Raw genomic sequence first — 23,827 nt, forward strand, 5'->3', positions numbered from 1 at the left:
TATGCTTACAAAATATGCATGAATTTTGTTCAACAAAAAAAAAATTGCGCATCATGTAAAATGTAATGCAAAGGAATTTCAAATATTCATCAGAAGACTTTCAAAGCTTTCAATTTCTCTGTCGCTATATTTTTTACTTTATGGACGCTTTAAGTGATTTCCGAAAAAAAAATTCTTATAAGCATCGTACTGAGATGCTTTTGAATAAATTTTTCACTAAAAACTTTTTACCACAAATTACACCAAATATGCGCCACTTTCTGACGATGGCATTTTATGTGCAACATGAAACATTGTTCGGGGCTACTGGATGAGGTGGTATGGAGATAAAAAGAAGCTGCATATATGTAAGTGAATCCAAATAGAGTACAAAACGAGTAGCAAAAAAACCGTGACACCGACACCGATCCAACCATAACTTTTCAAAAATTGATGGATAACATAAAACAACTGGCCTTACAGATAGAAATAACGTTCCGAATAAAAAACTGTAAAATAATGAAATTGACTGTGGCCTTGACTTGATGCTCAACTCCATTGCACCACCAATTGCCGGTACAACAAAGCGAAAATTATATCTCGTTATTTTAGCCTTTATTCATTGTTTTTTTTTTTTTTTTTTGGTTCAGTGTTGCGATTTCTTTTTCCTTTTGTTCGGTCATCTTTTTCTCTTCGTCTCCTAATGATGCCAGCGTATGAGAGATAGAGAGAGAAAGTGAGAATCTCTTAGTGGATGCGCGTGTGCTTGTTATTAAGCCAAAGAGTTGCTGTGGTGTTATTGTAGCTTTCGAGGTCGCATAAATGCACTTTGGATGCATCGGGGGAAATCTCATTTGCTATGCGAGATGGTGCATGGTATATGCTGATGGCTGTGTTTATGTTACCGTGACCGCACCATTAGAATAAGTAGCTGCTGCAAATGAATAACGAATACCATCAATTCTAATTAAATTGCATGTAAAATGATAGCAAAACGGAAATTAACATTAAAAAGTTCATTTAATTTGATATAATTTGTGGTTTAAGCATTGAATTTTCTTAGAATTTATCGATATGACATCGTTGGTGTTGTTACTCGATAGCATCAAATGAAGAGAACATGAACTGAATGCAAGCATATTGTTGCCAAAACTAAAACAAATGAGAGCAATGTGTTATTTTATAGATGTGTAAATAATATGCACTGTTCACTGTGCTTAAATCTTCGAATGAGGTAATGACCAATGGTCCCTCTTCATATCCATTCATTTCAATAAATTAATAGTATTTCCAATTATTTTATGTGATTTATTATATGAAAGGTAAGTATTTGATGCTTCATTCGAAGAAATTTGGCTATACACTATCTCAACGCGTAAAATTGTTCGTTTGATGAGTGTTTTTCAATAACAAAAGCATTTTTAATTCCAATTAATTTTTAGTACAATTTGGAAAAACACATTTATAAGTGTCATACACTTGAAAAATCAACAGTGTGCATGCATTTCAACTTCATCTCGATATAAATAACAACTATTTTGTATAAAACATCATTTTTATTCCGGAACTCTATTCATTTATATCTACAATTGTTTAACACATAATTATATTGTAGTATAAAGTCCACACTCCACTCTCATTGTTCGATAGTGAAACAATAACAATGTTTATATGACTAATAGATGATTTATTTAGTATCATTTCATAAATTAAATGAAGCTATCTATAAATAAAGGCCATTAAAGAATAATTATTTACGGAAAATGATTTTACTCTGATGTTTTCCACATTTACATTGTAGCTTTTTTTGCAAATTTTATTCGTTTAGATTTTTTTCATTTTCCATTTAATAAATGAAGGTGGCAAAAATGCATGAATTTCATTGAATAATTAACGTTTATTTAATTGGCCGATTCAAATAGTCCAACAACAAACTGTAATAAGTCCATTGCTATAAAAAATGACATTTAACATAACCTCAATTATGCTCTTTGTATGAGTTCATTCATATATATTTTTTTTGACACAACGACATCGGAAAATTTGTGAATGATTTCAATTTTCTGATCATAAGTTAGAGAAAATTTGGTGTAAATTATTTGAATCACGTGGTGGTTTTTGTGCATTCTTTGGTTTTAAATAGATCGCGAATTTATTCGTTGCATACGTAATATAGAAAAAAATTAAAATGTTTGTAAAACCATTTAAAACGAAAAGTAATACTCAAATCAAAAGTACTGAGCGAAAAAAATTGCGTTCAAAAGTCGAATCCACATTTAAGCTAAACGAAGATGATTTAAATAAATTATTACCGAGCAAAAGTACGCTGAATCAAGTAAAATTGTATGCATATTCTGGCCAATTGGTGACTGTTTACACATGTGATCGTCGTCCAATGTTCTTTGAATTCAGTCCGAGCGGCGATGAATCAAAGGCGGTGGTATTACCAACAGTTTATTCACTTTGGATTTTACCAGAGATGATTCCATCGTTTACCACACATCCGGCCGTTTTGCCACGTTTGGCTGGTGGTGCTGATTTAATGCTTCCTGGTTTGTTTCATTATCATTTGCATTTCATTGCGTTTTTGGTAATTGCTCTAAATTGTCATATAATTTGTTTTAGGTATAATCAAACAAGGCACGGGTTATTCAACATATGGCAATTACAGGTGTGATACGGTTGTGGCTGTGAATCTAACATCAAATCGTTCGGCAGTGGCCATTGGCCTACTAGCTAGATCCAGTGCCGATCTGTATATGGCTGCAAACGCGGGTGTTGGTGTTAGAATAATGCATGTATTTGGCGATAAATTGTGGGGCTACGATCCGACTGTGTGTCTTCAAGTGCCAAATTCTGGTGCCATTGTCAAACCACCGACAATGGATGATTTTCCAGCACTTGGCGAATCGAAACCAAAATCGATGTCAAAATCCGTCGAATCAGTAATGCCATCTGAGTTGAATTCAACGGAAACGTCACACCTTGAAAATGATATGCAAAATGTAGAGATTTCGAAAGACGATAGTGAAACAATTGACGATGAATCAAATGAGCCACTTGAGCCAACTGAATCACCAGATGATAAATTGAAACGAGCATTTTTAACGGCAATAAAAAAAATGGGGAAAAAACCACCAACACCACTGTTAACGAGTAACTTTTATCGTAATCACATTTTAGAAGCCGATAATGACATCGATATCAAAAAGACCACATATAAAAAACTATCAAAATTTCTCCAAGATATGGCCAGTTATAATTATCTAACCGTAAAAGAAGAACCAAAAGGTGTGGAGAAAATTGTGGCATTCAATACAACACATCCCGATGTTGTGAATACTATTCTGAATGTATCGGATGGTAGTGGACAATCGGAATCTGGTACGGGTGGTTTATTTGTTACCGAAATGAAAGAATTGTATACCGTAACAAATGATACAATGAAATTTTTTAATGTATTTGATGTAAAGTGTGGCGAAGGCATTGAACCAGCTCAAGTAAAAAAATATGTTAAAGAATATGTTTGCAATAATAAACTTCAAGATGTGGCCAATATTCGTCAAATTCATGTTGATGCCATGCTGCGCGATGTGTGTCAATTGGATGAAAAGCAGAAAACTGTACCATTCGATGTGATTTTATCAACAATAATCGATCGCATGGATCATAGTTATGCGATGCGAAACCGAAATGAATTGAAAACCAGCGGCAAACAGGCAACGATTAAAATGACATTGGCCACACGGTGTGGCAATAAACAAGTTACATTGATTGATGGCATGGAATTGTTTGGTATTCGTTTGCCAGAATTTGCGCAAGCATGCAAAGTTGGCGTTGCAGCCAGCACCTCAATCATTCGTCCAGATTGTCCGGCCAACGGTAATAAAGGACAATTACTCGTACAAGGCAATCAAATTCGATTCGTGCACAAACTGCTCACTGACACCTACAAAATTCCGCCGAAATTCATCACCGGCTTGGATCTAGCAAAAAAAGAAAAAAAGAAAAAGAAATAAGAAAAATATAATGAAGAAATCAAATCTTGACACTGTTGATTGTTGTTATCACTTTTTTTTCTATCGGTTTTTAATGAATAAAAAAAATATGATTTCAAACAACATTTTCAAATAATTTTTTTTTATTTGGTAATATCATTTTTAGAAAGAAGAAAACGCCATCTACGGAAAGTACACGAATTAGTATGCCGCTTTTATTGTAGCTTTAAGTGCGTTGAAGCTTATGATATTCAAAACATAAACCTCGAATATTTTAGTACACCACTGTGAAGAACCCATTTAGCACATTTCTTGATAAGCTATATCTTTGACTTTCCAAACAAAAATTAAAATGAAATCAACGATTTTATAAGTGATTTATAAAAAAAACGTTTTATTTTCAATATTACAAAATAGTTAGAGTTTAGTTATTGAATTGTCTGGCCTTTAATCAATCCCAAATCGATGCTGCCCGATTACTGACCACTCAAATTTACTATCAATTAAATTTCTTAATCTATCTTAATGTCTTAAGTACAATCTTAAATAGTGCCCTTTAATCCAATGCAATGTCTATTCCATTCACTATCAATATTAATTTAAATTTACTTTCCACAAACACATGCACATTACATGAGGAATTATTCCAATCTTCCGAGAAAAAAAATTGTCTCCTTGCTTTTTCATCTTCAGTAATTTATTTTGAATTTCAAATAGTTATAATCGGTTTTCATATTAAGAAAAATATTAGTTTAAAATGTATCTCGACTGTATTTCGAGTGAAAAAAAGTTATGTCTGTAGGGTTTTTACAAAAGTCGAACAAAATATTTTATATGCATTTTTCGTAGTCAAATGTTTCAATATTCGATGCGGCGATAAATATGGACACTTTCAAAAATTCACCATATTTATTCGATACATAAACAAATAATAATTAAAACGTTCACAATTTCTCGATTCCAGTATAAATGATTTTCGCTATTAAAGGGAATGAGTTTTGATTTTGTATTTTTCAAATTAAATTTGATCAAATTGCTTTATATGTATAGTTTGTGCTCCGAAACATTTAAACCTGACAAAGTAGTATTTGTATCTAAATAGTATATTTTTAAAAAGAAATTTTTATTCTTTTATTACGAAAATCATCTGATGAAAATTGTTCATTTCGAAAATGTGTACGTTTTATATGACGACTGAATATAAAACAATTGAAACTAACCAACAGAATAAATAAACTTGATTAATATTATAAATATTCAAAATTCTTATAAAACTGACGATGGTCTGCACCAGTTGCATTCATTTTTAAGTAATTCAGCCTTTTTAAGCTACATCAACGATTCATTAGGTTTTGTGCGCGTGTAAAATAGAGAAAATGATAATTTCTAATAAAGTGTGCGATAAAAGACACTCTGTCATCTCTGCCAATTTTTTTTATGCGACTTAATTTAACTACGAAAATTAATATATTTATATGTTGTACAACGAAATAGCTAAAATTGTGTTGGTTGTCGTAAATATTAATAAAACTTACACACAGAGTTTGTATATTCATATCTTAAACATTTAAACTGGGCGCTTGCAATAAATATTAAATATTTGTAACATTTAAAACAAAAATTCGCTTACAAAGCCAATACATACAATTTTATATGGAATGTTCTTATGCACATAATAATAAATAAATAAAAAAAATTAAAGAAAAAAAAATGTCGAGCAATATGAATGAGTCAAAATTCTCTCTCTGTAATAAGTAAAAAAAAAGTATGAAGAGAGTTTGTGATTTCGAAAAAAAGTAGTTTAATGAATGAATGTATCATTGGGGTCACGAAAATGCATTTCTGGACGATATGTGTGTAGTACGTATATAGAATGTGCGCATAAATTCTATCGATTGGATTTTATTGATAAGTCGATCGGTTCATTTTGCACGTAGAGGTTAAGGCTTGTTGCCGACGGTGGTGACATTGTTGCGGTGGCAGGACTGGCCGTTGGCGGTGTCATCATGCATACACCATATCTAAATTAAGCATGAAAAATATCACATCAGAAATTGAACTAAAGTGTAAAGCAAAAAATGAAAACAAGAATCATATAATGCCAAGATTTGGTTGCATTCAACAACATTTCGACTCATAACATTTATCGAAATGTGACAAAAACCAATGAAGAGAAGAATTTCAAAAACGATTATTACCCAATCAATTATAAAATTATGAATCATTAAAACATTTAATTAGATAATTAAAATTCAATTTCATATTAAATGCGATTGGTTGCATTTCGCTCTCTCTCTCTCTCTCTCTCTCTTCTTTTTTCAATTAAAAAGATTAATAAAAATTGGAATGCTCATTCGAATGATGGAAATTATAAAGAAAAAAAATGATCTGCTAAAAATGTGCAAACTTACGATGACAGTAATTGTGATGTAATCGTTGATGTGGTTGAAAAGAATCGATTGTTGGTAAAGTGGAAATTCTTCTGACCATTGAGGAAGAGATGTTGTTGTGTCGTTGGACTAGAAATGACGAAATAAATAAAAAACACATTTTTTTCCACAAAAATTGAAGAAAAAAAAAACAACAACATGTAAATTAATTAATAATAAATAAAATGTTTACCTGTAGCATCGAGATCGTGGGCGATTTTCGTCGGTAGTAGACGAGGCGCCCGAATCGCTAGATGATTTCTTTCGTTTTCGTTGTGCCTTCATTGCCAGTGCCATCGATGTGGAGAACAAAAAATTGGCGGCCGAATCGTGAATACGATTCGAAGATGGTGTTCCAGTATCACTGTGTCTAATCGATTCTGTTGGTTCGGTAAGTTTAGTGTCGGACGTTGAGCTCTTCCTCTCACGTTGTTCGCTTTGTTGTTGCTACGTCGGAGTAAAGAGAAGAAAAAAATGATGTTATGATTTTGAAATATTTCTTTGGTGACAGCTCTCTGGATTGTGAGATAGATAGATATAGACTGCGGGAAACTTACTTGTTGCTGTTGTTGTTGTTGCTGTTGCTCTTGCAGCAAGCAATGGATTTTAAACCAATTTGATCGACGTCCAAATCGAGAGCCACTTTTCGACATACCAACCAATAAGCATTTACGCAAACGGCATGCCTTACATGACGTACGATTTTTTTTATTTATGATGCAATCGCGATTGTTTTTACATTCCGATATTGATGACAAATTGTTGTACGTGCGCCCGAAAAATGACTGCAAAACAAACAAGAAAATAAACAAAAATTAGTATTTTATTGGAATTGTTGAGCATACGATACAACAAGGGGAGACAAAGGGAGTAAGAGCAAACATGCATATCAACTTTTAACGATTTAATTTGTAGCGCCAACGTCAAAAATGTTTGTGACGCATTATTTTTTTTTCTTCTCTTTATTGATAAAACAAGAAGAATCTTATACAGTAATTTTTCCTTTTTTCCGTGTGCAACTATAAAAAAAATGTTGAATGGAAATGCTGAAATTGAGCAATTGAATGTGATACTGTGCGCTGTATTTTGTTTTTTATATCATTATTTTTCTTATAGTGTGACCGTATAGCGAACAGTGTCTGTGCGCGAACATTCTTCACCGATTGACATGCATATTGACTCAGTTCTTGGCTATATCTTGACAACATGTTATTAATGCGTTCAACTTGTTAGCCGCTATATATATATACATATTTATTCACTTCTCTTCTTTTAAATTTCATGGCACGTTAACAAATGGGCTTCGAACTATTGCCAATTTCAATTCAAATGTCCGAATTCAGTAATGCGCACGCTTGTAGCCATATTTTCGTCTCCTTCTCTGCATTTCGCATCGAGGCTAAAATGATTTATTGACTATTATTTGCACATGCATGCAACCAAATGACGACAATTTGAAAAAAAAAGTGTGTGGTGTTATTTTTTGTTTGTATTGTGATTGCAAATGAACTTTCTGATCAATGCATACCGTGTCGTGCAATGGAATGTATCTTTCCCTACTGAATGTGATAAAATTCGTTCAACAACAACTTCATTTAGTATGGGCAATGGTCAATCAAATATCAATTCGAATTGTCGATGGTTTTTTTTTCGTTGTTCAAAATCGTCTTGTTTAAATTAAAACTTTTTTTTGCTTGCGAAAGAGTCTTAAATCTGCGCTGAACAAAAAATAAAACACCGATTACTTTTTGTAGAGAAAATGCGTTTAAAATGCGTCAAACAAATGCATGTGAAATGATTTATTTGTTAAATATTTTGTAGTCGATGGGCTATTTTTTTCTGCTTGTTCCATTGACAGACCATTTTCATCGTATGCGCACTTTTTTTTAACTTGTCGACTCTTTTTGTTCGTTGCGTTTCTTGCACAAATTGCTGTCGATCGACTGTGTTTGGTAGCTGTTTAACATTTTTATTGCATTAATCGTTTTTGTTCGATTCGCTTGTTTGACCTTCTTGCCGCTGTCAATTTGTCGACGATCGATTCGTCGTGCATTTAGTTTGGAAACCAATTGCCATTGGTCGCCTTTTTTTCTTGTAAAACTTTCTTATACAATACGCTTCCGATCGTATGGATCGAGGAGATGATGCACAATGAAAAAAGAAGAAATTGTGCAGAAAAGAGCAAAAGAAAGAGAGAAAGAAAAAAAGTACACAACTGTTAAACACCGACGATGAATGACGGCGATGCGTGATATAAATTAATGAGTCGCTTTCAACACAAAATCACAATCACACTCATTTTCAATTCAGATGCAGTGTGCGCCACAGCGCATATTTAAAACTAGAACGTCCTAGCGAAGAAGTTTTTATTGTATATGGCTAGTTTTTTGTTGTTGCTGGGAATAAGCTGGATTTATTCTTTGCTATTCTTTTCAAAGAGCGATTTTTCGTAAGAAAAAAAAATCGTCTAGTTACGGGGAAGAGAAAATCAGAGAGGATTGGAAAATACATTCATATCTACCGAATTGAAATATCATTGAAAATTCTTTTGAAAAAATACTTTGACACAAAGAAAATTTTGACAAATTAATACTGATAGACTTGTACAAGTAAAATACAATTCAAATGAGCAACAATCTGAAAACTGGATTATTTTGCGAAACAAAGAAAACTTGTCCTCTCAAATTCATTTTTTGAATCCATTTTTTCCTAGTCAAAATGGAAAAAGTTGAGTATCGAAGGCACAAATAACTAAAAAATGCAAAGTCTTTGTTTTTGCTTTTAAGGTATGTATGAATGTTGTGACATGAAATGTCAATGATTTTTCAATAGTTAATAAAGATGATATGAGGAAAAAGAAGAAGAAGAAAAAACCTGGCTCTTCAATCACATCTCGTGGTTATCTCATGTGTCATGGTTTGAGTTGTTGTGGCATTGATCGTTGTTGTTAGTGCGTTTTGTGGTAGTTTGAGTTGAGTAATGCGCATGATGCGCGATGTGGAATGCATGCATTCATTAAATTTAATGGTGTAAAATTATCGCATTATCACTTCATTTACTTCTAAAGTGTCATTAATCAATCAAATAGGCTGTGTGCGACAGAAAGCGGCTCATGCCGAAGCACCAACAAAAAAAAACACACACACAATATGCACAAAGAAGAAAAACAGATTGAATTGCATCGATAGTAAAAGCGATGAACGATGTTAGTTAAATGACAAACAATAATCATTATCAATCGGTTCGTCGTTTGTAATTGCAATGTAGCGATTAGCATCAAAATCGAAACAATGAAAATTTATCACGATGCACGCAACCATGTTCGATACACACTCACAAACACACAGTTTAATAAATGGTTACTTTCACAATGCGATGAATCGATTGTGCTCTCGGCCTGGCGCTCCCGAGATGACCATTTAGTGAAAATGATGATGGCAAGAAAGAACGAACACAAACGAATATAAATTAAAAATACAATCACTATACACGGTTCATAAAATAAATAAAGTGTCTTCGACATTTGATCGATTGGCAGCGACATTATCTCGATTTTTCACATTGTTGATACATAACGGATAAAAGTTGAAATCGATTCGTTCGATCTTCTTCAAATTAAACAAAAAGCACGTGTTGGCAATCGTGTAATGGGCCTTAATTATTCGATGTGATGATAGAGCGGAGTAAAAACAGTGGCGGAAAATAAATAAAATAGGCTAAACGGTTGTCATAGGCCTGACCAAAAAAAAAATGGAATAATTGCGCGTTGGGCGCATGATAGATGAAACGGTCGACCACCAATTTATCACGCACCTTTAAGATATTGCGCTGTTGTTTTTGGTAAAACTACGGCAATTTGTCGTCAAACCGGTGGTGCACTTGTTGCGTTCGTTTGGATAATCTGAAGCAATCTCATATATGGAAATATATAACATTTTTATGCGATTAATTGCGAATTGCTCTATTTATGTGGATAACCATCTAAAGGTGTAAGTTAACTGGTTCGTTTCTTCGTTTTTGCTTTCTCATGCACATTCAATTCACGCTGTGTTGTTGGTGCTGCTGCCATTGCTGCTGGGCAAAAAGGCGCGTGAATTTGATTCAATTATGTAAGAGGTGTTCAATCATTTAATTTATGACCTATTATAGTCGGGCCACTTGTTATGTTGTTATGGAGCACATTTCATGCTTCGTTGCTTCAATTTAATACGTATGTGAAATGTATCGTTTTTCTCCACATCTTCATCGCTCAGTTTCAGAGCAATTTATATTCGAATCAAGCCAAATTTGGTTACAATGTAGTCGAAAAATGAACTGAACGAACGAAAAGAAATTGGGAAAAATGTGAATTCCATCCTTGAATTGCGTGCTTCGAAAATGATACACATCCATCGAATGGCAATTAAGTGTTTCTTTTTTTTAAATTCTTCATCGATATCATTTTTTGGAGAAATGATCGGTGTACATTTTTATATCAAAGAGTCCAACGCAAGATCCAACGTACCAATAATAAGAATGTGTATATGTATTTGGAAATCAGTGCAAGTTCGGTGGTAATTAGCCAAAAATGAGCAGTCAATTTTCGAACTCTCGCGCGCGAAAAAGACGACACGAACTCAATCGACTGCGTGTTACTTTTTTTTTGATTCGTTTTTGTTTTGTTTAAGAAAGCATATAGGTATACATATATGTTGAATGCAGTAGTTGCATGCCATTTCCAAAATTGTTCATCTGGATCACATTTTCAACCTTACATAAACATCAGCTAGGCCGATATTTTGTACAAATTCATGCACTCAGAAGCAATTGACAACAGAAAAAAAGGCAGAATTCACTGTCTCTTTAAACGTTTCTCAGGTAACACACATTAGCCTCATAAGGACAATGTGCTATCCAAAATGAACTTTACGCAAACGAAATGGCGAAGAGAGAGAGAGAATGAGAAAGATCATGAGAGTGATCGAAGATCGTTGAATGGTGCAGTCAATGCGATGTTGTGTACAGCTTTTCGTTTAAATCAAATAAAATGTGAACGATATGAAGTAAAAAGCGATACGAAATGAGAATCGCACATGATGGAATAATTGTCACATTTTTTTATAATTTAGTAATTACTTTTAACCATGTCTAATGCAGTTGTACTTCTTGTCGGTTGACGATGGAATTTCTTCGTTTCCATTTATATGTGGGGTGTTTTTGCTTCGATTTTTACCGATTTTAATTCATATTTTATGCGCGCATGCACACGGTTAAGATCTCGAAAAACTCGACGAAAGAAAGAACGAAAAAGAAATGACGAAGAAGAAATCATTGAAGTTCGAGTATTGAATTGAAATAAACCAAGTATGCACAGTGTGCACACACACACACTCGTAATTCATATCTCGTCTGAGCCATTTATAGGCGAAAAACAGTTGACCGGTTGGCTTTTGGGCTTGCTCTTTAAATTGATTCGGGTAATAATTTTTTTTTAATAAAACAAACGAGCGATAGAGAGAAAGAGAAATCTGAAATTGAAAACCAACAAAAATAAAAAAGAACAGAAGACGATTCGCGATGGTAAGAGATCTGTCGATGATTCAGTTAAATTGATGCGATCGCAGATATTTGAAAATGCGGAAAATGTTACCTCCTTTTTGGAAAAGAGACAAATGGAGAGACAACACCTCCGACGAAACGACCACAGTGGATATTTTCAATCGATACAATTTTATGGAATTTTTGGGAAATATGTGTGTTCAACGCTTCTTCTTCTTTTTAAACTTTTATCGAATTTGTCTTTCGTAAGCCAATGAACCACAGTAGAAATTCATTTTCAGAAGTAACAAAAAATATAAAACAAGGTTGATTCGGCCAACATTTAGTTTTATTTACTATAAAACGTGATGAATGAATGAAGCTATTGACTTCGAACAACTTAGAACATTCATCGTCGCATTGCAAGTTACTCAATTAATGTTTTGCATGTTCGGCGAAAAACTCCTTTTTGTGAGTATGTGTGTGTGTGTGTGCTTTTGTGCATTTGAAAATTGATTATTCCCACTGGTTTTTTGGAATGTGTTGTATATGGATGGTAGTGCTGCCTGTTGTTGCAAAGTCAAGATTAAATTCATATATTTATCTAGATATTATTCTCACTATTAGAATGTACATGTAACAAACAGCAAGAAGGTGGAAACCGAATTAGAGAAAACCAAGCCGGTTAGATGGAGAGGAACACCGAAAAAGAGAAAGAAAGAGAGAGAGATTAAACGAACAAAAACTTAATTCGCAATTAAATTATACCAGCAAAAACATGTTATTTATTTTTGTTGTTGTTGAATGCGAACGCGCGAGCACACTCAGCTTGATGCTTCTCGCGTGATAATATTCTTTCGAATATTTTCGGTAACGGTGTATTGTGTCTGTATTTTTTTGAAATATAGAGATAGAACGAGACGAGGAGAAAGAGAATTGCATCGAAAAATATGCATTACACAGTAAGAATCGACCACGAAAATTATGGCTAATGCTTTATTGATTGTTTGTCTATGTTTATGCTTGTTGTGTTTATGTGTATAATTCCCTTTCTCTCTCTCTCTCTCTCTCTCTCTCTCTCTCTATTTTTCTTTTAAAGCAAGAAAAGACATGTTTGCGTTTTGTGTCCATTTGCAACTTTACTGTTTTCACGTTTGGCGCTTCTCTATTCGTGCTACGCACGACTTTAAATTGTTTCATTTATTAAATCATTGGATGATAAAACTGTACAAAGACAGAGGAAGAGATAAAGATAGAAGAGATCAACAATAACAAAAACGCATCGTAAATGCTAAAGTATCGTGTTTCTCGATTTGAACCTCGCCCACGCGTGCGAGAGGTAAGCGCGCTTATTTTAAACATTCTCTCAACTACTTTCTTTCTCATACGCGTTAAACTTCAGTGTGAGCGACCACGGGAAATGAAACTATATATGCGAAATGTGCAGAAAAAAGCAACACACGAACCAAAAACAACAACAACAAAACAAAGAAACACTTAACGAAAACAAAACAATTAAATGCATGTTAAAAGTATTTAATGGATTAAATCGTTGTAAATTGAAAACGTTTTATGGTGAGGTCTGTATGGATCATTCTATCTCTTTCCGTCTTCATCGTGTATGTATTCATTTGCACGAGCCGTTGAATTTCGTGTAACAGGTAAATTGCACATCATCCCGATCATTCGCTTTTCGCCTAGCCACTGCGCTACAATCACCAACTTCCTTTTACTCAAAAGACATAGTGCCATTTCAAGTGACCGTATACAGTCCATATCGTTTTCCTACTCTCAGTTTTTGTTGTTGTTGCTTATTTTCTTTTTTAAACTCTCTGGTTTCTGTTTTGTTTTGTGAGTGAGTGCGCTTCTGATGCGTGTCTGCGTATCAAATGCTCATTGTTTATATTGAATCCACGGGAAAATTACTGTTTTCACGCTTTATGATGCACGACTTGCATTAAAATGCACTTTATTTTAGGGGCAATTAAAACGGCCAACTGAAAACACAACCCACTTAGAGAGTCAATATCGCTTGTTTGCTCTCACTCTTTTTTTTTCACTCGGACACATCGATCAACACAATTTTTCGACAAAACAGCTTAAAAAAAAAAAAAAAAAAACAACAAACAAGAACAATTCGAAATTTTTGCTTGTTTTCGGTCGGTGGAGAGGTGTTACAGAGCTGAGCCGAGAATGAGAGATTGAGAGAGAAAGAGACTTAGAAGTTGGAACAATGTCATTCGAATTAATGTATGGCTTGTAAACATTGACGAAGCACGTCTTATTAAGCTAATAATAAAAAATTGCACCACGTTCTTCGACTTCTGCCTTTTTTCATTTTCATTGTGAATTTAATCCAAATTCATTTCAAAACATAGATCACTTGGCATTGTTGTGCAGTCACCGCTTTGCACGTCAACTATCATGGCAATGTTCAGGATCACTGGCTTCAAGGTGGTTTATATAATGTGTGTGTGTGTGTGTGTGTAAATATTGCAAGTGATTAAATGAAATCAGAATAAAAACAATTTGGAGCTATTAGTTGTCGTTGTTGACTACAACCGATTTGCGTTCTTTTTTGTTGTCTTTTTCTTTCTCTCTATTTATTTCTTTCTTTATTTGCGCATCACACCGCTTTATGGAGTGTTATGCTTTAAGGGATTTACATGGAACATGGTGATTTTTTTCATTGTTGCTGTTGATGTTATACTATTGTGCAATCAATCAAGCAGACGACATGGGTGAACACAATAGTGTCATAAAAAAACGAAACCAGCACAAATCTTAATAGGTAAAACACAACATTGAATGAAATTACATTTTAATGTTATTTTAAGTGAAATTTTTGTGCACAATCTCTCCCTCTCTCTCTCTCTCGGTTGCAGCGGGGCCACACTTGACTAATAGTCGACATTATCATTTATTTTATTGAGAAATTGAGAGACAGAGTAAAAAGTGTACAGTTAGATTTGCAAATGGATTGTCGTTCATTTCTTGTTTCCTATTGGCCGTTGTTTCTTCTATTTTTTTTTGCAAAGTGGATAAAAAGAGCAAATTCCATTTTCATCAAACTGGAGTGAATGCGCACCGCATTGCTAGCCAAATTGACAGCGAAAAAAGGGCAGACTGTCAAAAAAGTCGAAGCACAAAGAGTCGACGCTCATAATGCCGTGGAAAGATTTCATTGGGAGCACTTGCTTCAATTTATCGAAGAGTGCAAGCGAGAGAGAGAGGATTCAGTTTATAGATATTTGTTCGGCGTAATGTTTAACAACAAAGAATTATTTGATGTGCACCGTTGGTATTTTCTTTTGAACGAAGTCATCCGAAGCCGGCACTACATCGCGAAGTTTATTACCATCGCAAAACAAAATCATATTGTGTCGGATTAGGAATAATGACAATTTGTTTGCAATTTCGTTGTTGTCGTTTTCCATTTGCCAAGGCTCTTGTCCTCCATATAATTGTTTGACTACAAAATATTTTTCATATTAATAATTATATGGACGTTTTATTTTCTCCTTATTTTATTCTCTCATTCAGTTGTTTTATGCTCCATTTCCATCTCATTCGTTCAACGTACATTTTCATCGAGTTGAAAGAAGAAAAAAAGCGATTTGTACAATTTTGCATTGAACAAATGCCAATTTATTCATTTTTCATTTTTTATTCTCTCTTTATCGAAACGAATACTTTCCTTCCAAATCGTTCAACAAAGAACCAAAACCAAGGAAGAATGAAGGCAAGACAAACCACCATAAACATGCACACCAACCAGATAGAGAGAGAAGCAAATACAATCAGATCTAAGTTACGCTGACTCATTCGCATAGTGCGCTCTTTCTCTCTCTCTCTCTCTCTCTATTTCTTCCAGTGCCGGTGAAACATGTGTAATATAATGGTGGAAACGGCAAACAAATTCGTTCATATCTTAAAATATGAATCTAGAATTTCATTGCTCTGCATTTATTATGCATTTCATTTTGGGCTGTAGTTTGTGTGTCTCTTTGTTTCTCGATTGCGCCGTGTATGCATTGGATGTCATTGTCGTTCATGGTGCACTCTTTCTCTCATTCGGTTGATCAGCAGCAGCTGTTGTTGTGATGGTTGTTTTTTGTCTCGCGTAAGTGCGCAAAGCGCGCGATCCAAACACCTTATTCGGATCGGAATTTAAAATATTCATGTTTGTTGTGCATACTTACAAAACACTCGAAAATATGCTCAAAAACGATGTGTTGTTGTTGATGCTGTTGCTGCTATTTGGTTGCATGAATGGATTCATGAGCATCTTTTTGAATGTGCAAATAATCAAAAAGTAATCACTTTGTGATTCACGTGCTTGTTTGCTAAAAGTATGGTCTAAACCCTGAATGCACCATCATTCGACAATGAGAACCAATGAATTGTTGTTGCCGTTGTTGATCTTTTTGCGAGTGTTCGTTCGATGTCATCTCTTCTATGAGAGACGACAATGACTTGCCTATGGCAACGGTAGCAAATGTACGGCTCAGCATTATGCTGGCGGAATATTTGTTTTATATATCATTTCGACGACAGACACAATGCACATCGCGCGAACGAAAGAGCCCGATACACATCGATATATATGTATGTTCAAGCAAAGCTGCACATTTTACAAAAGCTCAGAAATGCAGCGAACAACATCAACATAAAGCATCGGCTTTCGCTTCTCTCGTTTCGAATATATCGGCCTTTTTGCTCTTCCTTTCTGCACATTTTCATTGCCCGTGCATTTATCTAACGGTAATTGATTTTTAAGCGAGATAAACTTTGTATGTAATGCATAAATTTAATGTCACATTTTCATTTGGTCAATTAAATGTTTTTCTTTCGTTGAATGTTTCGGGCATGTGTATGCTTGCTGGTTGAGTGTGTTTCTATCTGTCCTCCTATCCCTCGTTTAGTTGCGATTGCATTCTTTTTTTGTTGCTACTGCAAAAGTAGCAAAATCATGTCGAAGACATTTTTGTGTGCATGTCAAAAATTGAGCGGCACAACGAACAACGAAATAAATAAACAAAAAAAATGCTGGATTATGCGTGCTATTTCGTGTCCATTTCATAATTATCCAGCACGACACCGTTACCATCGCAAAAAGATCTCTCTGTGAACTTAGCACGAGCGCTGGATAGATTTTGTCCGTGCAATATCTCCAGAGAGCGCAAGAGAGAGCGAGAGAGCGAGAGAGCGAGAATGAGTTAGTGAGAGACCCCATTTCAAATAAGCCATCATCATATTGCCGATTTGTACGTAGATCTGTTGGCAAAGATTGTGGTCATCGTCGTTAAACTCAGAACAAAGTACATAATCAACTATCTCGCGCTTACTTGCTCTCGCTAATAAAACGGGCTCGCCACATTTCAAATACTTCACCTATTGTGTATTCTGCTCCATTCGGCGATATGTGTTTTTTTTTGTCCGTTCATTTATTTTCACACCATCAGGAACATATCGTTGACTCCGTCGCCGCCGCCACCACCGCCGTCGTCGTCGTCGTCGCCGCCATAAAATGGCTAATGTTCGCTTTCACAAACGTTTCTCACCGATTAAGTGATTTTTGTTTCTTTATTTCGGTAATAAAATAAACCGTTCAAAAGGTTAAAGAACCATTCGAAAGTATAGAAATACAAAACCGAACCGACCTCACTGTATTGGTGCAAATGTCGTAATTGCGCTACGATTATAATTGGAATTTCAAAATCCAAATGAAAAACATACATTCAATACACATTACCTCGGTATTTGATTCACCCACGCACATGCTCAGTAACACATAAACGAACCAAACAAATACAAATAAGTATCCACCCCTCAACGACAAACCTCAACTATACTTCATATTTTGTTCTTGTGTTCTTCACACAAAAATCAAACACATACTATAGATGAAAAGACGAGCTTGCCATTTTACCGTGAAATCAATAATAGACAATCGGTTTTAATATTTCCTTAAAAAAATGTTTCGAAAGTTTAATGATATCAACAAGAATGTTTATTTTGACATTGCAGTAACTGGAGAAATTCTGTAAAAAAGTTATACTGATTTTGATAGTAAATTTAACTTTGCACAGATACTATTGAGGTATCATGGGGATTTCCTCTTAACAAATCTTTATAATATCGTTTCAAATTTGACCGGTTTAATACTAACCAAACGATTAGTTTGCAGTATTTATTTATTTTCTTGATTAATTCAGACGTAACAACCAAATTACGAATAAGTAATCTTGGCACATAAAATTCAATTCTGATAAGCTATAGTTATCATCGTTGAATGAAAAATGCTCAGCATGAACCTGTAAGTCGATTTTGGTAGTCATCTATTGCTGTCTTTTGGATCCGTACAACGTTGGCTTAATTAATTGTTCAAGTGAATTGAAATTTAATTACACACTTACAACACAACAAAAATCTTCCCGAAAATTGTTTTCACTGTCAAGATTTCGGGCTTCAATGATACGTTACGCTTACGAAAAATCGCTTGGTATGTTTGTAAAATAATTTGATTCATCAAATTTACGTCGTCTGATAAACGTGTGATTAAATGTGAACCAGTTAAGCGAGTTGAAAAAATAAAAAATTGAATCATCTACGAGAAAGAGAAGTGAAACCGAAAAAAGATATATTTAGAGCCGCCCAACAAATCAAACAGCAAGATATTTTAATTATAGCCCTTTTTCATGTTTGACATATTGAGCGACTTGCCGTTTCGAGATTCAAAAAAAAAAGTTCAAACAAAGTGAAGAGAAAACCATGAATTGAATCGACTGAGAACCGAGTGAAATGCAAAAGTACATTGGGTCAAATGGTAACGTTGTCATTTTCAAATGAAACACACTGACACAAGGATCACACCATCTATTTCAACAAATTGTTGTGTTTCTCTTTTGTTTTTTTTTTCGTATCGATTGCGTGCTATCACCGTATGATATTGCGCACTTGTCAGTGCACACACACACATTCTCCGAACAGAGAATAGATCGTTGCTGTTCTACATATATTTAAATTGGCCAACGATGCGAGAGCAGGTAAACTTGTGATTGGTTTGCATAGATTAAATGTCTGATTTACATTACGGGTCAACTTAACAGGTCGACAATGATTTATGACACCATCGTGGAATCGCAATATTTCAAAATTCATATAATTGATTTGACTATATGTATTCTCGCTCGCCGTATCTCAGTTGTGATTGTTGTTGTATTCCTTTTAAAATGGACCACATTGAGTATATCAATTGAATTTGAAATGTGCCCGTGTCGCAAGCAATAGAATGTGGCGCATTAACTTGTTTCTGTTTTTCTTCGAAAGCACTTTACCTAGCAAACAACAAATTAGTCACACTTAACCAGTTCTGATGTGGTGTGCGGCGCTTACTGTTTTCAATATCTAAATTTACTTTATATTTATTGCTCTGGTTGTTGTAATTCGTTTTTTTCTTCTTCTTCTTTTTTTTTTCAATTCTCATTCACTTTGCGTTTGATTGGAGTTTTTGTTTTTGCGCCGATCAAAATTATCGCTGATGATGGTGATAGTGCATTAGTTTTTTTTTCGTGGTTTCTCTACCTTTCCAATTTGGTATAATTCATTTTGATATTTCCAAAATATTAATTGCTTCGTTGTGATCTCACACCATGTGAGTGTGTGGTTGTTTTTTGTCGGTTCTTGTACCATACCAATGGTACGAATTTTGATTTTTCGACTTTGAGTGGTCGAATGTAAGACGAGTGATTGTCGTTGATTACGGTGATGCGTGTGCATCAATAAAAGTTATGAAATTTTTTGGGAGAGAAAAAAAATGCCTTTCATTCATCTAGCTTCGAACTTAATTTCTCTTCAAAATGGTCAAACTCTAAGTGCTTGCCCGCCATCGGAATTCATTTGTATTCGGTTTGGAAATCGCGTGTTTACAATCTTAAACTCTTTACTATATTTTGTTCGCTGTATTAGCAATAATTGCACTCATTAAACGCTATAAATGATCGAATCCAACAATAAATAAATCACGCAACAACAACAACAATAAAAAAACGAATAATAATCTCGCTCACGAGATGGAATAACATGATCGTGTCTTAATAAATGAGATTGTTTGTGGATGTTGTTTTTTGTCGTACAGCCACTTGTCAGTGCTTTTTCTCTTCCATTCTCAGATCTAAATTGGTTTTTATCGGATGCGAAAAATTAAATCATTCACCAATTGAATCGAAATACACTTCTTGAATTTATTACCGGCATGAAAATAAAAAAGAATAGCACACAGAAACCACAGTGCGCTCAAATTGGATTTTTTTCGTCCGTTTTTTCCCTTTTCAACATTTTTCAAGTTTTTGATTTCATTTTTTTTTTTAAATTCAAAGCCAAATTTTTCCACGCTTTTTAATTGACGCAAATTGAATTGCGACCGATATCGAGGAATGTTTTGATGTTGTTACTCAATTATGTAATGATTAATTACAATTTCGTTTGAGACAACGATCTATTAATTAAAAAGGCTGTATATGTGAGTGTATTTTTGGTTTTCATGATAGAAATTTTCTGTTAGAAAATATACTGTTCACATTGAATGCGAATTATTTGAGATAGAGAGAGCGAGAGAGAGAGAGAGAGAACGTGCTCTTGCCAAGTAAGCCCACCAAAGATGTTGCATATAACGATGAGAAAGAGTTGTGGTTTGTGATTGCCAAGTTCATAAAATAAACTCCAATAAAATAAAATCGCTGTAAAATTGTTTGGCATTTGCCTATATGATGATGATGCGATTGTGTTGCGTCCACTCGGCCACTCATTCATGTTAGATGGAGAAAGAGAGTTAAAGAAATCGGAATCAGCGATATCAAGTCAATTCGATGGAAATGCCGCTGAATTGAGCATTTCCATCGTCGTCCAAAGAGCCGAAGTGATCAATAGAACGACAGTGGCACATTAATCGCATCGCCAAAATAGCAGCAACAAAACTAGCGGATGTAACAACAAAACGACCAAACAACCAACAATGCTTATGCTTCACATAAATATTCGAGAAGTTAGCTTCTTTCGTTCATTCTTCAAGGACAAAAATCCAACACACACACACCGGTCATGATGTGTACTTTTTGGTCTTCAAGAATTACATTTGTGTTCCATTGTAAATTCCAGATGAATGTGAAAAATGAATGCGATTCGATGAGCAAAACAACTCGGCACTCGACTGTTTGAGCACGGTAGAAATGCGATCGATGCACATTCAAAAAATGAAAAGCACCCGATGAATTTCAAATGAAACACCATTCAATTGATGGAGAGAATAGTTTCAACTCATTTGTGATGTGTTTGTTTTTATTTTGTGTGTGTGTGTTATTTGCACCGTCGGTAATTGTATTAAAAGAAGCATATCAAACAAAAATTGCTAGTCCAATGGACTAGTAGAAAAGAGAGAAAAGAGATAGGGAGAGAGAAAAAAAGAACCAACAACCAAGAGGAACATCACTCTTTGGCGACAAACACAAAGCGAACAAATAAATAACAAATAATTCGTATTTGCACGGTTTGTTGTTCGTGGCCAAACTCCAAAGTGGCGAATGAGAACAACATCTAAAGAAGGAAGGAGAGCGCCCAATCGCGACAATTCTATATGATATGTATATATTAGCTATCGAGAATAATATTGAATAGGAAAATTATTTACATTATTCATTTGGATTTTCTTCTGTTTGGTTCATTTCTCGGTGAGTGAATAAGTGGTCGATATCGAGTGAGTGAATGGCAACGGCGACGGGGTCGAAAGTGCGGAATGAGTAAAATACATACAAAACCACCGAAAGCAAAATCATTCGGCCATAAAATTGCATTTTGGATAAATTGACGACATTTTTTGCCGCATATTCAACATATTTATACAGCAAAAAAAATGTATTTATATAGCTGTTGCGAAGCTCTTAAACGTGCGCTCACGCTTTCGATTCTCAAATATCGAGATGAACTGTGGGTGCGCGCGCGAACAATTTTATGCATGCACCTAGCGCAAAAAAATAAAAAATCCCGAAGTCACAGGTATATTGCCTTATTTTATTTGACTATTTGCGAAACAGAGCAAAGAGAGCGACCGAAAATGAAAGAGAAAGAGAGTCACATTTCCATTGAATGGCAATGCAGTCAGTTTGCAAACTCGGCTGAATTTAGCGTAAATCTTTCACCGAAATGCAATCCTTCAAAATCGATTTGAATGCATACATTTTTTTTGTGTTTGTTCGTTTCTCAAAACAAGAGAATAGCGAATGCAAATTTGTCTAGAAGTTAAAACGCGAATAAAATATATATACATCAGTGAGAAAAAGAGTGAGAGAGGGAGAAAGAGAGGGAGAAAGAGAGAGAGAGAGAAACGCAATGCGTATTCGATTGCACTGGCCGGGATCAACAAGTTCACATGAGAAAGCTCAGGTAATCTTGCGTTTTTTTTCTCTCTGTATCTTCTTCTTTATGCTGTAATCGATTGTGTATGTTTTACAACGGGAACGAAGTAGCATATCGAACAAATATGCGCGCACAACTTTTGACCACAACGTTGTTGTCGCATTTTCTGTATCTTTTCGTGTACTTGAATCGTTTTATTTCTCTGTGTGTGTCTCTTTCTCTCTTTTATTCAATCCCATTGACAGCCTCAACCAATAAACTTGCTAATACATTTATTGCGATTGTCAATTTAGAAGGCAAAACAACGAGCAAATAGTGGAACCAACAATCGAATAATAAATGCAACAAATGTTTTATTTAAAATTGTGCGATCCGATTTTTACGATCATCTCATCTCCATCGTTGCCGTCATCGTAATCGTTGTCAACGAAATGCGTAAACACGATGAAATCCGAGGGAATGCCGATGGCTTGTATTGTTGCCCATTTTGTCCACATTCAATCGAATAAATAGTTGAGGTCGTCGTTTTTTCTTTTATTTTATAGATGCTGTTGATTTCTTTCTATATTTTTTTTCGTCAGCGCTTTTTTTCTGCTTGCGATTTGTTTGGCATTTATCTGTGCGCGCTTCTCTTCTACTCTTTTTTTGTTGCTTTTACTGTGTTCTATTTATTTTGTGACAATTGGTCTCTGTGTATATATAGTCATTCGATGGCACACAGAATATTCTCTCTGTCCATTTTGTTCGGTTTGGTTTTATATTCGATTGTAATGCAACAGGCAACAGGAGCAGTTTTTAACTTGCAAAATGGTTTGTTGTCACTTGAAGTCGTCGATCAATGTGAAAATGGGGCTTTTTGCACACAATATTTAACCATCAGTCACATCAAAGAGTCCACACATATAACACAAAATAACGCAAATCCATGATATAAAGAGCGCATACAATTGTAAAAGGCAGTCTGTGAAAATAAAATTTATGGCGATTTAAATGAAATTTGAATTTTTGCCGATTGCATCAATGCAATCGCATTAGCACACACAACGCTAGGAGATTGTGCATTCGATTTGTCGTGCTGCGCTTCAATTTGTTTGTGTTTTTTTTATTATTTTTTTTTTTTTTCGTTTCACTTGATGGTCGGTGCATCGGTTGTTCAATCGTATTGCAATGTATGCGATGAAAAAGTCGCGCGCACGCACATGGTCACTTCAATGGAAACGCATCCCATCGATGAAATAATCATTTAGGCCATTGAATTTGAATGAAATTAGACATAAATGAAATCAACTTGCTAATTGTATTAATTTGAATGGATTGCTCTATTCACATTCCACACGTTCATCCAATAAAATCAAATCTTCCGACCGATTCCATTGAATCACTGAATCGACCAATGTCAATTCACAATAAATATTCCATTTTAGCTGCGCACCCGCGCGCGCTCGCAACTCAAATATTTCACACAAACATTAAAATCACCACAGAAAATGG

The 23,827-nt window shown here is 34.7% G+C and overlaps 2 protein-coding genes across 2 annotated transcripts in view; one reads left to right on the forward strand and one right to left on the reverse strand.

The window, feature by feature from the left end:
• The first annotated feature begins 2,009 nt into the window (after window positions 1-2,009).
• LOC116342902 (eukaryotic translation initiation factor 2D) lies at window positions 2,010-4,055 on the forward strand. Its single transcript, XM_031770709.1, has 2 exons — window positions 2,010-2,531; window positions 2,605-4,055. The coding sequence occupies exons 1-2, from the start codon at window positions 2,168-2,170 to the stop codon at window positions 3,996-3,998; spliced, it is 1,758 nt and encodes a 585-aa protein (XP_031626569.1). The 5' UTR covers window positions 2,010-2,167; the 3' UTR covers window positions 3,999-4,055.
• A 337-nt stretch (window positions 4,056-4,392) lies between these two features.
• The window catches only part of LOC116346457 (protein embryonic gonad-like), a 47,970-nt gene continuing 28,535 nt past the window's right edge, over window positions 4,393-23,827 (reverse strand). The window contains exons 3-6 of the mRNA XM_031776530.1: window positions 6,964-7,191; window positions 6,600-6,853; window positions 6,389-6,496; window positions 4,393-5,998 (exon numbers count right to left, since the gene is read on the reverse strand). Of these exons, the coding sequence (XP_031632390.1) occupies window positions 5,866-5,998; window positions 6,389-6,496; window positions 6,600-6,853; window positions 6,964-7,191 (723 nt within the window). The 3' untranslated portion in view covers window positions 4,393-5,865. The remainder of the gene's footprint in view (window positions 5,999-6,388; window positions 6,497-6,599; window positions 6,854-6,963; window positions 7,192-23,827) is intronic.

The sequence above is a fragment of the Contarinia nasturtii genome, unplaced genomic scaffold (genome assembly GCF_009176525.2).
Source record: "Contarinia nasturtii isolate CC-2019 unplaced genomic scaffold, AAFC_CNas_1.1 Cnas_scaffold_129, whole genome shotgun sequence".
Classification (NCBI taxonomy): Eukaryota; Metazoa; Arthropoda; class Insecta; order Diptera; family Cecidomyiidae; genus Contarinia; species Contarinia nasturtii.

Coding starts and splice junctions, on each gene's coding strand:
- LOC116342902 (XM_031770709.1), top strand. CDS start 2,168: ATGTTTGTAAAACCATTTAAAACGAAAAGTAATACTCAAATCAAAAGT. Junction 2,532..2,604: donor TGCTGATTTAATGCTTCCTG/GTTTGTTTCATT, acceptor AATTTGTTTTAG/GTATAATCAAACAAGGCACG.